The 16,338-nt window shown below is 34.0% G+C and overlaps 1 protein-coding gene across 1 annotated transcript; it reads left to right on the top strand.

Annotated features, from left to right (window-relative positions):
- The first annotated feature begins 10,027 nt into the window (after positions 1 to 10,027).
- Positions 10,028 to 12,415, top strand: LOC132602610 (polygalacturonase-like). Its single transcript, XM_060315422.1, has 4 exons — positions 10,028 to 10,516; positions 10,945 to 11,234; positions 11,572 to 11,800; positions 11,903 to 12,415. Exons 1-4 carry the CDS (start codon positions 10,067 to 10,069, stop codon positions 12,119 to 12,121), a joined length of 1,188 nt encoding a protein of 395 aa, XP_060171405.1. The 5' UTR covers positions 10,028 to 10,066; the 3' UTR covers positions 12,122 to 12,415.
- Positions 12,416 to 16,338: the final 3,923 nt, after the last annotated feature.

Here is a 16,338-nt window from a genome sequence, read left to right as displayed (position 1 = left end):
ATTGTTGGCAAAAAATGGTAAAAGTTTGAATATAACACATGGAAGCAACAATTCCTTTAATCAAAATATTCTTCTGAAGTATGTATTTAACATATAAACGCATTTTAGAAAGGGATCAATATAAAATAACTGGTCAAATTCACTGTTTACTTTTTCTAGCCGGTATACACTGGTTATACACGATTATACATATATTAAATGTGGATTATATATATTATACAATCGCCAACTATTTTTAGTTTAAGCGGTTGGATTAACGACACTATTTTAGATTAATTATTCTATTAGAAACGTCGCAATAGGCGCTTTTAATTTGTGTCTTATTTTATGTTTCCCTCTTTAAGAGTCCGTTGGACAAGTTTTTATTTTAAATGCAAAAAGGAAGACTACAAAGCGTTATGGGCATTATTTTTCTATCTTTTTAATGTTTGTATGCAACAGAACACAACTAGATTGCTAACATTCTAAGACATTTAATTAATAGTCAAATCTATATTTAATATAGAGCTAGAGATAGATAAGGTGGTGTGGCACCTCTCTATGGCCTCCATTTCCATTTATCTTTTTTTCCCCTTTTTTTGGCCTTTTCTCTAATTATAAAATGAAAAATCTAATTACATCACATTTATATTCTCTTATTTATTTCATTTACGGATGGGCAGGTGAGAAGAATTAAACTTTTCATTTCCACTCTTTATTTCGTCATTTAGTGCACATTTAATTTTGAGCTTTAACATAACAATAATTACAAATTAAAATACTTGAATATATAAATAAAGAAAAGAGAAACATAGAGGTCTGCAACATTCCTTTGGATCTCTAATTATTTAGACGAAGTATAACTTCAATCCTTCCCTGGCCAAAGACATATACAAAGAGGTTAGAATGTGATTTTTTTCCCATTTTAACATTGTCAATTCATTTCATTGTTGGAACATTTAAATATTGGACTTCGTGATTCAGCATAAGAACAATAATTTATTTAGTTTTAGAAGGCAATGCTTCTCCAATGTTTTTGTTTTTGAATTTTTTGGCGAATAAATCGACGTAGTGTAATATTTTTTTTTTTCAGGTTGGTTGGTACATTCTATTTTATTTTTATTTTTATATATTGAGTATTTCTGGAACATGAGACCAGTTATATTTGAACCTTGACGTAATATTTATGAGGATGACATTTCATTTCGAGTAACCAACGCCATCCTTAAATCTATATATAATATAAAGCTAGGCAATGATAAAGTGATGTGACACCTCTCTATGGCCACCATTCATAGTTATCTTTCTTCTCAATTTTTTGAACTTTTTCATCTTATATTACCCTCAAAATAATTGCTAAAAATTAAACTCACTCTATCATTAAATCTATAATTGTTCACATTCATTGCCCAGTTAAAAGAGAAAGGCATTTAAGAATATTATGTGGGGTCCAGTCCCCTATCCCATATTTTAAGAAAGGAAGATTTTTCTTCCTTTGACAAATTATACATTGGCAACAATTGTGGACTTGGCTAACAAGCCAATTTCTTTGTTCACATTTTCATGATGTAAGCGCTTACCTCATCATAATCGTGATGTAAGCGCTTACCTCACCATAGGAAATTCATTCCTATAAATAGGCAGCTTATGGTTCATTTGTAACACACCAAAATCTCAGACAATACATCTGAGTGAGAGCAAAAGTGAGGTATTCCATAGACTGTAAGAAAATAGTCTGTGAAGAAAAATAGAGTGTGAGTGATATTGTAGTGAGGTGAGAAAATCAAAAGAGTGTTATTTCTTTTGAGGGTGTAGTGGTCTTAGGAGTATTTGTACTCGTTACTACACAGTGTAAAATTCCTCTATAGTGATATCAGCTGCTCCTCTTGGCCGTGGTTTTTCCCTTATTCAGAAGGGTTTCCACATAAAATCTTGGTGTCATTATTGCTGCATTTTATTCTTGCTGATTTAACCATAAGTTAGTGTTCCGCGTTTATCACTAATACCGTGAATATTATTTTTGCGGGTCTATTTTATTCCCATCAAGTGGTATCAGAGCCAAGGTTCTGTCTGAGTATGCTCTGTGGTTGCAGCACAGTCTGAACTTCCACATCAGAAAAGAATTACTTTGGTCTTCGAATAAAATAAGATTTGTATTTGTGATAAACGATGGAAGCCAACACTAGTAGAATGGTTACTTTGAGTGGCGTAAATTATGCCATTTGGAAGGGCAAAATGGAAGATTTGCTCTATGTCAAGAATTTTCATCAACCTGTCTTTGGAAATAAAAAGCCTGATAATAAATCAGATGAAGAGTGGAATTTGTTGCATCGGCAGGTTTGCGGCTTTATTAGACAGTGGGTTGACGATAATGTGTTGAACCATATTTCTGGAGAGACACATGCTCGGACCCTATGGGAGCATCTTGAAAGTTTGTATGCTCGAAAAACTGGTAATAACAAGATGTTTCTGATAAAGCAAATGTTGGGTTTAAAATACCACGATGGTTCCGCAATGACAGATCATCTGAATATTTTTCAGGGGATCATGAACCAGTTATCTGCTATGGGTATTAATTTTGATGAAGAAATTCAAGGCTTATTTCTACTTGGTTCCCTACCAGATTCTTGGGAAATTATTAGAACTTCATTATCAAATTCTGCTCCGGATGGTGTGATCTCTATGGATCTTGCCAAGAGCAGTCTTTTAAATGAAGAGATGAGAAGAAAATCTCAAGGTTCCTCCTCATCAGATGTCTTGGTGACTGACACTAGGGGGAGAGGCAAGAATCGTGGTTCTCAAAATAGAGAACATCATAGAAGCAAATCCAGAAGCAGACTTAAAGATATTGACTGCTATCATTGCGGGAAAAAAGGGCACACAAAGAAGTTCTGCCGGATTTTGAAAAAAGAGAATAGAGAAAAGGAGGAAAAGAAAGAAGATGGCAATCGTGTTGCCGCTGTCACTACAGAAGATCTTGTTACTGTCCTTGATACGGATCTGATAAATATTGCTTGTGATGAGTCAAGCTGGGTTGTGGACAGTGGTGCCGCATCTCATGTGACATCAAGGAAGGAATTTTTCTCATCCTATACTCCGGGTGACTTTGGAACTTTGAGTATGGGTAATGAGACTGTATCCAGGGTGGCTGGTGTTGGAACGATTTGTTTGAAAACTAGTATTGGAACTAAACTAGTTTTAAACAATGTAAAGCATGCACCTGATGTTCGTTTGCACTTGATCTCTGTTGGTGTTTTGGATGATGAGGGATATGTCAGTACCAATGGTGCTGGAAAGTGGAAGCTTACTAAAGGTTCCATGATTGTGGCTCGTGGCGAAAAGCGTCGTGGTCTATACTGGACTACGGCCTCTACCTGTGTTGATATGGTGAATGCAGTTGAGAGCAATAGCTCTTCAACGTTATGGCATAAGAGGCTTAGCCACATTAGCGAGAAAGGACTAAATGTTCTGGCCAAAAAGAAATTATTGTCAAATTTCGAAAGTGCTAAATTAGAAAAGTGTGAGCACTGCTTGGCTGGAAAACAAAATAGAGTTTCTTTCAAGTCTCATCCTCCTTCAAGAAAGACAGAGTTGCTTGAGTTGGTGCATTCAGATTTATGTGGTCCAATGAAGACAAGGACTTTGGGTGGTGCACTTTATTTTGCTACCTTTATTGATGATTGCTCAAGGAAACTTTGGGTCTACGTCATAAAGACTAAAGACCAAGTGTTGGGTGTCTTTAAGCAGTTTCAGGCCTCAGTTGAAAGAGAAACTGGAAAGAAGCTGAAGTGTATTCGTACTGATAACGGTGGTGAATATTGTGGACCGTTTGACGAATACTGCAAGCAACAGGGTATCAGACACCAGAAGACTCCTCCTAAGACTCCTCAGCTTAATGGTTTAGCAGAGAGGATGAACAGGACCTTGATGGAAAGAGTCAGATGTTTGCTTTCTGAAGCAAAGTTGTCGAATTCCTTTTGGGGTGAGGCATTGTTGACCGCCGCACATGTTATTAATCTATCCCCTGCGGTTGCTTTGCAAAGTGATGTTCCAAACAGAGTCTGGTATGGCAAGGATGTTTCCTATGACCACTTGAAAGTGTTTGGTTGTAAAGCTTTTGCCTAAAGATGAAAGGTCGAAATTAACTGCCAAGACAAGGCAGTGCATCTTCATTGGTTATGGCCTTGATGAGTTTGGTTACAGGCTATATGATCCAATTGAGAAGAAGGTTGTGAGAAGCCGTGATGTTATCTTCATGGAGGATCAAACCATTGAAGATATTAACAAAGCGGAGAAGATAAAATCTTCAAGTTCTGAAGGTTTAGTTAATCTTGATCAAGTTCCTCATACAAATGCTGATGAAGTTGGTGGGCTCGATGACGATGGTGATGCCCAGAATCATGTTCCAGATCAGCATGTTGATGATGATAACGATGCTGCTATTGATGAAGTAGATGCTCCTACTCATGAAGTCGTGGATGAGTCAGATATTCCACTTAGAAGGTCTACTAGACAGCATGTTCCTTCTTCCCGTTATTCACCTAATGAGTATGTATTACTCACTGATGGGGGAGAACCTGAATGTTATGAGGAGGCCATGGAAGATGAGCACAAGGATCAATGGATTGAAGCCATGCAAGATGAGATGAAATCTCTGCGTGAGAACCATACTTATGAGTTGGTGAACTTGCCTAAGGGCATGAGAGCTTTGAAGAACAAGTGGGTGTTCAAAGTTAAAGCCGAAGAACACAGCTTGAAGCCCAAATACAAAGCTAGATTGGTTGTTAAGGGATTTGGTCAAAGGAAAGGTATTGACTTTGACGAAATATTTTCTCCTGTCGTGAAAATGTCCTCCATTCGGACAGTTCTTGGTTTGACTGCTAGTCTTGATTTGGAGATTGAGCAGATGGATGTGAAGACTGCTTTTCTTCACGGTGACTTAGAAGAGGAGATTTATATGGAACAACCTGAAGGCTTCAAGGAAAAAGGTAAAGAAAATCTTGTATGCAAACTCAAGAAGAGTCTCTATGGATTGAAGCAAGCTCCCAGACAGTGGTACAAGAAGTTTGAGTCTGTTATGGGGGAGCAAGGCTACAAGAAGACTTCTTCAGATCACTGTGTGTTTGTACAAAGATTTTCTGATGGTGACTTTATCATCCTTCTGCTATATGTGGATGATATGTTGATTGTAGGCAAAAATGCTTCCAGGATTGACGAGTTGAAGAAACAGTTGAGTAAGTCTTTTGCAATGAAAGACTTGGGTCATGCTAAGCAGATTTTGGGCATGAGAATTACTCGTTCGAGAGATGAAAAGAAGCTTTATTTGTCGCAGAAAAAGTACATAGAACGTGTACTAGAGCGCTTCAATATGAAGAGTGCTAAGTGGGTTAGCACACCTCTTCCTGGTCATCTGAAATTGAGCAAAAAGATGTGTCCTACAACAACAGAGGAAAAACAGAGAATGGCCAAGATTCCTTATTCCTCTGCCGTCGGAAGTTTAATGTATGCAATGGTATGCACTCGACCAGATATTGCTCATGCAGTCGGTGTTGTTAGCAGATTTCTCGAAAATCCAGGGAAAGAGCATTGGGAAGCTGTGAAGTGGATACTCAGGTATCTAAGAGGAAGATCAGATGAATGCTTGTGTTTTGGAGGATCAAATCCAATTTTGAAGGGCTATACAGATTCTGATATGGCAGGTGACCTTGATAACAGAAAATCCACTACTGGATATTTGTTTACTTTTTCAGGGGGAGCTATATCATGGCAGTCAAAGTTGCAGAAGTGTGTTGCACTATCTACAACGGAAGCGGAGTATATTGCGGCTACTGAAGCTGGCAAAGAGATGATATGGCTCAAGAGATTCCTTCAAGAACTTGGATTGCAGCAAATGGAGTATGTTGTCTATTGTGACAGTCAGAGTGCAATAGACTTGAGCAAGAACTCCATGTACCATGCGAGAACAAAACACATCGATGTCAGATATCATTGGATTCGTGAGCAATTGGAGCGAATTGTTCCAAGTCAAGAAGATTCACACGAATGAAAATCCTGCAGATATGCTGACCAAGGCGGTACCGAGAGACAAGTTTGAATCGTGCAAAGAACTTGTCGGCATGCACTCAAATTAGAAGCCAGTGTACCCTCCTTCAGGTGAATGGGACTGGAGGGGGAGATTTGTGGGGTCCAGTCCCCTATCCCATATTTTAAGAAAGGAAGATTTTTCTTCCTTTGACAAATTATACATTGGCAACAATTGTGGACTTGGCTAACAAGCCAATTTCTTTGTTCACATTTTCATGATGTAAGCGCTTACCTCATCATAATCGTGATGTAAGCGCTTACCTCACCATAGGAAATTCATTCCTATAAATAGGCAGCTTATGGTTCATTTGTAACACACCAAAATCTCAGACAATACATCTGAGTGAGAGCAAAAGTGAGGTATTCCATAGACTGTAAGAAAATAGTCTGTGAAGAAAAATAGAGTGTGAGTGATATTGTAGTGAGGTGAGAAAATCAAAAGAGTGTTATTTCTTTTGAGGGTGTAGTGGTCTTAGGAGTATTTGTACTCGTTACTACACAGTGTAAAATTCCTCTATAGTGATATCAGCTGCTCCTCTTGGCCGTGGTTTTTCCCTTATTCAGAAGGGTTTCCACATAAAATCTTGGTGTCATTATTGCTGCATTTTATTCTTGCTGATTTAACCATAAGTTAGTGTTCCGCGTTTATCACTAATACCGTGAATATTATTTTTGCGGGTCTATTTTATTCCCATCATATTAAATCTTTATACTTTTTATGTTTAAAAGATAAAAAGCAAAAAAAAAAAAAAGGTCAGTTAATAAGGAAGCCGAAAAGCCTCGGAATGAAAGCTCAAACATCTATCATTGATTCTCTAAATATTCACCTTGAAATGCTACTATAACATAGTATTTAATATGAAATTTAATTACCTCATTAATTCTTTAATTCCACCTTGAATGGTTTTTGTAACTGCTATAATGGGAAGTCAAAATTTATCACAAAAATGCTGGATTTTGGAAGTCTTCGTAGCTTTCTTCGTGACTAAATGTTCTTTCTATGACAAATTTATTTATATTTCGGGAATTAGTTTCTTTATTTCCCCTTGCTTCATTTTCCTTTGTTTAAGGAAAATAATGTGCTTTTTACTTGATTTTAGGTGGAGTTCTTCTCAATATGAAGATTAATGCCTCGGTACTTTTGGAGCAAATTTGATTAGGTAATATATGCTTTAAGAAATTTTTACTGATTCATTTGCTTAATGGCCTGGTGAATATGGCATCTCATTTAATTGAAATTAGTTGCTTATGTTGTGCATTTTAAAGTAATTTAAGCCCAATAGCTTTTAAATGTTTTGATGGTTACGAATTATGGCCATCGAATAGACAGACTCCAATCATTTTTCTGTTAAGAAAGAGATTATACTATGTTTTTGAAGATTAGCATTTTAGATTTATTGCATCAGTTATCTTCTTTTGCTGTAAAAACGAAGAAGGGTGCATGCTATGTGCTTTGAAGGTGAATGTCAGCCCAAACCTTGATTATAACAATAATACAAGACTTTGCTTAGGGGTGTCAATGGTTTTTGGTAATTTACATTCAATTTTACAGGAAGATTTCTTTAGTTATATTAAATTTTCTCAAGTCCGGACTAAAATATTTATGCATCGATGTAAACTCTAATTTGCTCTATTTATCTCTTGCTCTCTCCCTCTCAATTGGACTTTGTGGTTCCCGAACTTTCCTATTTCTGTTCTTCCGCCGGCGGTTTTCGATTTTTAATCTAAACCTATGGCTTTTCAATTTTAGAGTTAAAGGATTTCTCGTAATTAATGTCCTTCGCCACAGAAGTATGAAAGAATTCCCAATTTTTTTACTAATTTTTTTTCATCTTTTCTACAATTTTTCTCTATATTTTGACTAGGAGAAGCTGTTTGAGAGTTTTTTTTAACATATAAAATAGATCTCTACCAGTTTTTTCAAGTCGGAATGAAACATTCACACAATATGTAACAAAATAATACTTCAGTTGTTGCATAACCAATTTTTAGGTGAAGTGCCTACGAAGTTGAGAGCGTACAAAAGTTGGTGAACGTTAATAAAGCACGAGTCCATTTCCACAGAAGTTGAGTCGGACTTCAATTTCTTCATGTTGCTTGGTATGTTCACGGTCTTCTTCATTTTTTTTATCTTTCCTTTTCAAATTCACGTATGCTCATTTTCTTTAACAAAAATTAAGTCCTTAATTACTATTCAACCATATTTTAATATTTTCCATGATCGCGCAAAGCGCGGACAAATATACTAGTTCAATATATCCCTAGATGGTTTGTATTGAATTTCTTTGTCTAACTTTTGTTCTTCCCTTTTCGGGAACAAAGAAGATGTTTGAAGATCGAGATGTTCAGTATTCTTTGTGAAAATAAGGACTACTTAAGATTGTGGAAAAAACCAGTTAGTTGTATGTTATGACATATTTTGTACACTTAACTTCTATTCTCTGATAATTTTTAAAAGATTTAGATTCTTGACTTCTATTTTGTGATAATTTTCAAGGAAATAGATTAGTAATTAAAATCTCTTTATTTTCAAAAGGATAAAGAATAGCTTTTCCCTTTTCTCTATAATGTTTGCTAGCTAGCTAGATATGTGACATACCGCCGAAGAATTCTTTCTTTTTTCAAGTCAATTCAATTTATGTATGAATAACTAATGCGATTCATTAGTCCAAGGTTATTTTTCCCTAAATTTAATGTGTAATAAATTTGGAAGTTATGATATTCCATATTAAATAGGGTAGTAATTGTTTGGAACGTCTATAGTCTAGAATTGGGAGAGACATACACTTGCAGAGTGATGCTTAGTTAGATATTTCAACAAATATAAGTTAAGTTCAATAAAATGTTAACTCGATATAGAGAAGATATCTTAGGGAAAAATACGATATCTTAGGAAGCTTATTATCAATTATTGGCGTTTTACTTATGATGTTACCGTGACTATTTCTTTCTGTCTTTTTAACTTCATTGTTTAGAATGAACGTGTAGGTGACGCTTTGATTTTATGTTGGATTAGTGTTTCGAAATTTATGTTTTACGAAAATGCTTTCTGGGATTAATATAAATTATTTTTTATTTTTATTTTTTGTAAACTTACTTTGTAAAAGAAAAAGTACAAGATATTTATAGTTCTACTGCTCAGGGAATCACTACCCAGACAAATTTAAAAAATGAAAAGAAAAAGGTATGACAAAACATAAGAAGCGTAGTAGCAGACGCACAGTCATACAATTAAACGTTATAATTACTGACTATTTATTGACTGTGAAAGAGTATTAGTTGATCTTTCTAAGATACAGAAACGTTAATTCAATGAAACCTTATTAAATTTTAAATAATCTATTAAAGAAGAATGGAAATACTAAAGGTAGCATGCAAAACAGTTAATACTAAGTTTTAATTCGTTGAAAAAACTCATTTAATTATAGTGGCAGCACATTTTACATATACTAAATACTAAAGCTAAATGAATGAGTAGAAAAAGTAAGAGAAAAAAATAATTAGATTTCTTAGCCTATGAAAGGTGCCACAATTATATTTCTTGTGTTTTATATCTAACTTTTTCATTTTCATGAATCTCATTATATAAAACTACTAAGATGACTTTCAAGCCGCACGAAGCGCGAGCAAATTTACTAGTGTATAAGAAACATAAGCTCGCCATTTGATTGCTCTTTTTCCCCTCACTTTTCTCCTTAAAATAAGTTGCCAACAATTGTAGAATTGGTCATGTGATTTGCATATGTTGGATCGATGATTTAAAGTCTTATTTTCCCAAACCCGAACATGACCAATTTGGAAAGAAAACCCAACTTTCATTGAAGTGTAAAAGTAACTATTAAAAAGTCTTTACTTTTTTTAACTTAAATTTATCCATGAAAGTACAACTCATCAATCCAAAGCCTATAAATATCCCCCTAAACTACTCCAATTCCTCATCACCTCCATTTGATCAGTTCTTTGAATCCCTCAAAAAACTTTTTAGCAATTTTCCATTAGCAAAATGATGATGTGCAAACTTAGTCTCTTAGCAATATTCCCACTTTTCTTGATCTTTCTCTTCAACTTATCATTAGCAGCAAATACCATTTACAATGTCCAAAATTATGGAGCAAAATCCAATGGCAAAACAGACTCATCAAATGCTTTTTTGAGTGCATGGAGTGCAGCCTGTGCTTCTACTAGCGCGGCCACTATATACGTGCCACGTGGAAGTTACTTGATTCGCAAGGCATACTTCAGGGGCGAAACATGCAAGAGCAACGCTATTACTATACGCATTGATGGCACTCTCTTAGCTCCTTCTGATTATAATGTGATTGGCAAGTCTGGAAATTGGATAAAGTTCGAAAAAGTCACCGGAGTTTCTATCTATGGTGGAACTTTTGATGGACAAGGTGCTGGTCTTTGGGCTTGCAAGACCTCTGGCAAGAAATGTCCTAAGGGAACTACGGTATGTAAAGTTTGCCATGAAAAATGTTTTCAGTGTTTAGTACGTACATAGAAAATATATAATAATAATAATATTACTTCCAAAATGTGAGAGCATTTAGGCAAAACTTTTGAATCCAAAATATTGATACTCCTATATGTAGTACGTAACTATTTATTGGATGATCAAATAAAAAGAAGTTAAAAGGTTAAAATACTTGTGAGAAAAATGACTTCCATCAATAAGCTAAGTAAGGAAGTCATTTTCCCAGTACGAAAGAAACAAAAATCCAGCTAATATATATGACTTCCTCGTGAAAAAAAAAAAATCTTCTGGAAAAATGGTTTCTCATGCATCAAACATACCCGTAGTGCCAAAGAAGAATTGGATCGTTATTACGTCAAATTAAACTAGCACAATAATCTTTTGTGCATTGAATTTTGGTGCAGGCACTGGCCTTTTACAACTCGGATAAAATCATAATCAACGGAGTAACTGCACAAAATAGTCAAATGTTCCATATTTTGGTTGATGGCTGCCATAATGTGAAGCTACAAGGAGTGAGAGTCTCAGCTCCAGGAAATAGCCCCAACACCGATGGAATTCATGTACAATCATCATCAGGAGTCAGCATTATGAACTCACGCATTGGTACTGGAGATGATTGCATCTCAATTGGCCCTGGAAATTCTAACTTATGGATCGAAAGCATTGCTTGTGGCCCTGGCCATGGAATCAGGTTTGGCACATAATACTTGTAGTACACTATTTAAAACATCCTCTCTATTTTTTATAAACATTTTAAAGTATGTTATTTCGTTAAAAAATTTAACCTATATATATTGATTGTATAAAGATAATTTCACAATCAACATATTTTAACTTGTAGTAGCAAAGTCACTAACCTTATTTTCCAGGTTACTAATTTCACCTCTTATGCATATATTTACATGTAGTTGTCTTTTAAATGACCTGAAAATCTTTATACTACCCATGTATAGAAATTAAATACTTAAAAAATTGATTAAGTTTATATAATGATTACTATCAACTAAGAATTAATGTGTTCGATGCAGCATTGGAAGTTTAGACTGGAAGTTACAAGAGGCAGGAGTTCAAAATGTGACAGTTAAGACCGTTACTTTCACCGGAACAGATAATGGTGTGAGAGTGAAAACTTGGGCAAGGCCTAGCAGTGGCTTTGTTAGAGGTGTCCTCTTTCAGCATATTGTTATGGCTAATGTTCAAAACCCAATCCTCATAGATCAAAATTACTGCCCTAATCATGAAAGTTGTCCTCATCAGGTAACGTTTGAGCTATTCAATTTAGCACAATAATGATAAGATTAGTGATAAAATTAGATCATGTTCTCGTAATCTAATTACATTACTCATTTTCTATTCTAGGGCTCGGGCGTGAAGATAAGTGATGTAACGTATCAAGACATACATGGAACATCGGCTATAGAAGTTGCAGTGAAAATAGATTGTAGCAAAACGAATCCATGTACTGGAATAACACTTGAAGATGTGAAACTTAGTTACAAAGATGGTTCAGCTAAAGCTTCATGTGTTAATGCTGGAGGAAGAACTTCTGGTTTTGAAGAACTTACTGGCTGCTTATAAATAAGAACAAAATATATAAAAATGTATTTGTAATTAAACATACAGAATGAAGCAATAAACTCTATACGAATATTGAATTTGCATTATATGTACCTAGAAAAAAATAAGATGAATAGTGATGTAATTTTATTGGTTCTTTTACTTGTTCGGAGGCTGGCCTAGCAAGCTCCAACTTCTAAACACATGTATTTTGGATTCTATTGTAATGTTATAATGATTGTTCAATTGATCCTCATGATGTAACATTATTCAATGTCTAAAGAAATGTACAACACTGAAATGTTATTTATAGCATGCCCCTAATTCTCTGAAAGGATTTATCCAATGCTTGTATTTAATAGGTCTGTACTACTCAAGTATGACAATGATTGTTAATTTTAATTAAAGGAACTACAGAAAATTCAATTCCCAAAATGGTAGACTTTGAAGCAAAAGAAAAGGGGATTGATAAATGTAAGGAAGTAGTTGTTAAAAAGCGAACATTGTGTTGGAAGAAGAAAATAACTTTCTGATTTTTTGATACATGAATTATCTTAGTTCATGAATTAAAAGGGTTAATCTATTATTTTAGTTTGTTTATGAACTAGGAAAGATGAAAGTTGTTCATGTACTAGAGATATGAGAAGTCTAGAATTAAAGTACGTACATGTACTAGAATAAGTACTCCCTCCGTTCATTTTTACTTGTCCACTTTGGGCTTTTTACGCTGTTTAAGAAATAATAAATGAAGTGCTTAATTTACCAATGTACTCATATTAATTGAGACATATTTTTATTGGATTTGAAAAATGATTTGAAGTGAGTAATTAATATTATGGGTAGAATAGGAAAAAATAAATTGTCTTTACTTGATATGCTAAAAGTGACAAGTAAATGTGAAAATCTATTTTAATAGTGGACAAGTAAAAGTGAACGGAGGGAGTACATGTTAAAAGCAGTGGTGGAGCCAGAAATTTTACTAAGGGGGCTCAAAATTGTAAAGAAATAAATATATAAAGAAGCCCAGGTGGTTCAACACTACTATATATACATAAAAAATAAATTTAATCTTGTATACACAGTGTAATTTTTCGTCAAAGGGGATGAACCCCCTCGGCCCAACCTAGCTCCGCCCCTTTTTAGAAGGATTGCTATAAATATCGAGGCACTATAGTAATTTTATGTAAATTAGTCGGGGCATTTAATTATAAGTGACTTTTAAGTTTCGTAATTAAGTGGAGGTAACGTAAGTATTTTTTATTGAGTAGAGGTGATAATTTTTTTATTAGTGATTAAGGAGTTTTGGACTTGCCCAATAGTTTTGTTTTTAACACTTTGACCCTAAGCTTTATTTTTAACACTTTGCCCCAAGTTTTATTTTTAACACTTTGACCCAACTTAATAAAATCCTAATTATCTAAAATTGGTGGGAAAGAAATCCCAAAAAACAAACACACTAGTGCCCCCCCCCCCCACCCCACCAAAAAAAAAAAGTTTTGAATTTTTTTTTTCCTCCAACACCCCCTCCCTTCCACTCCCCTGACCCAAAATCCCACCACCTTCACCCTCCCAAAAATAAAAGTAATTTTGGTTTTAAAAAAAAAAAGTTTTGCAAAGTTTTTGTTTTTGGTTTTTTACAGCCCCCTCCTCCCCCCCCCCCCCCCCACCCCCTAACCGCCCCAAAAAAATCTTGAAAAGAAGTTTTGAATTTTTTTTTTTTTTTGGTTTCTTACTCCACTCACCCACACAAAAAAAATTAATTTTTTTTTTTTAAAAAAATTTTTGCTTTTAGTTTTTTGCACCACCCACCCACTTCTTGAAAAGAAGTTTTGATTTTTTTTTTTTGTTTTGTTTCTTACTCGACCCACCCACAGTCCTACCCCCTCCCCCTCTTTTGCTTTTGTTGCTGCTTTTTTTCTTTTATTTAGAAAAAAATTGCTCAAGAAAAAAGAAAAAAAAACTCACCCGATTTACGTAACTGTCGGACCGAATTTCATTCGTGTAGCATTGGGAATTACTTCATGGATTATTATGTTCATTTGGTAAGTAGGGGTTCGTGGTAAGTAAAATAATGTTGTTTTATTTCAATTATTCATCTGGTATAATTGCTGATTTTCCACAATTTACAGTAGCAGTTACAGTTGTTGCAACAAGTGCCAAAGATGTTGTGTAAGAGCTTCTGAATTTATTGCAACAGTTGTCGTACTTTTTGCAACACTTGCAACAATTTATGCAATTGTTGCAACTTTTGTACTAATCTGTTGCAATAACTGCTAAAATGTGTATAAATAATTTAGCCTACTTGTTGCAACAACTGTGAAAGCTGTTGGACAGCTTGTACTCTTTCCAACAACTCATTGACTTGTCGCAGTAAGTAGACTTCTTGTTGCAATAACTACATTAGTTTTTGGACATATGTTACAGCTGTTGGATGAAACAGAGACAACCGAAGTTGTCACCAACAACTAAGAGTGATATGTTGATCTTGTTCAAATCACAAATGTATGTTCTGTTATTAATAAATTGCTGAAAATTTTCCAACAAGTAATAAATATGTTGCAACAGTTCTGTAACATGTTGGGGTTTTTTCCAACAAGTAGCACGACTTGTTGTAACAACTAGTTAGTTGTTGAACATATCACAACAAATAGGAGGACTTATTGAAACAACCATTTATCTATTGGACTTTATCCAATAAGTGACAAGACTGGTTGCAATTAATAAATCTGTTGCAGCAACTAAGTTACTTGTTGGGGTTTGTCCAACTAGTGACACGACTTGTTACAGCAACTAGGTTGGTTGTTTGAATTTTTCTAACAAGTGGAATGACTTGTTGCAGAAACTAGGTAATTTGTTGTGTTTTATCCAACAAGTGATATGTCTTGTTCAACAGCTATGTTACTTGCTACAACAGATGCTGTAATTGTTGTAATAGATACTGCAATTGTTGCAACAACTATGATATGATTCACCCATATTTAGTGATCAACAAAGAGAATCAATGATATTTAGTGATAAACAAAGGAAATTAATTATATTTAGTTATCAATATATATATATATATATATATATATATATATATATATATATATATATATATATATATATATATATATATATATATATACACTTAATCAATTTGATGGTATTTTGAGTCATGACAGATGATTAACTAAGTCACTATGCACTAAATCTAGTGATCAATAGAGTAATTTGATGTGAACTACTTAATTCACCCATATTTAACAATGAACAAAGGAAATCAATGATATTTAGTGATCAATATATATATATAATCAGTTTGATGGTATTTTGAGTCGGACAGATGATCAACTAAGTCACTATGCACTAAATCGAGTGATCATTAGAGCGATTTGATGTGAACTATTAAATTCACCCATATTTAGTCATAAACAAAGGAAATCAATGATATTTAGTGATCAATGTATATACTTAATCAATTTGATGGCGCTTTGAGTAAACAAATAGATGATCAACTAAGTCACTATGCACTAAATCGAGTGATCATTAGAGTGATTTGATGTGAACTACTTGATTCACCCATATTTAGTGATAAACAAAGAAAATTAATGATATTTAGTGATCAATATATATACTTAATCAATTTGATGGTATTTAGATTCAAGACAGATGATCAACAAAGTCATGATGTACTAAATCGGGTGATCATTAGAGTGATTTGATGTGAACTACTAGATTCACCCATATTTAGTGATAAAAAAAGGAAATCAATAATATTTACTGATCAATATATATACTTAATCAATTTGATGGTATTTAGATTCAGGACAGATGATCAACAAAGTCATGATGTACTAAATCGGGTGATCATTAGAGTGATTTGATTTGAACTACTAGATTCACCCATATTTAGTAATAAACAACGGAAATCAATAATATTTAGTGATCAATAGAGTGAGTGTCATGATGTTTAGTTAAAATAAACTAAAAGTAATAAGATACATGATGTTTTATAGGTATTTGAAGAAAAAAGTGAGTTATGCCGACTCACAAATTAAAAGAGTTATTGTAAGACTAATGTTAAATAAATTTTAAAGGTTTCATATAAAGACTAATAGTTTAATATATATATATATATATATATATATATATATATATTGTGCTAAAATTGTTTCGAACAAATATGTATTTCAAGTGTTGGAGAGGAATTAGAGTGAAAGGAGAAGCTATCCGTTAAAACTAATTAGCTTTTATTT

This window comes from Lycium barbarum, chromosome 7, assembly GCF_019175385.1.
Source record: "Lycium barbarum isolate Lr01 chromosome 7, ASM1917538v2, whole genome shotgun sequence".
In the NCBI taxonomy this organism is placed as follows: domain Eukaryota; kingdom Viridiplantae; phylum Streptophyta; class Magnoliopsida; order Solanales; family Solanaceae; genus Lycium; species Lycium barbarum.
The sequence above is the reverse complement of the archived record's forward strand: the minus strand, read 5'-3'. Positions and strand labels throughout refer to the sequence as shown.

Bases quoted from the DNA above. Each gene is read 5' to 3' on its own strand.
- LOC132602610 (XM_060315422.1), top strand. From the start codon at position 10,067: ATGATGATGTGCAAACTTAGTCTCTTAGCAATATTCCCACTTTTCTTG. The intron at 10,517-10,944 runs GTATGTAAAGTT...ATTTTGGTGCAG, and splicing joins AATGTCCTAAGGGAACTACG to GCACTGGCCTTTTACAACTC. The intron at 11,801-11,902 runs GTAACGTTTGAG...TTTCTATTCTAG, and splicing joins ATGAAAGTTGTCCTCATCAG to GGCTCGGGCGTGAAGATAAG.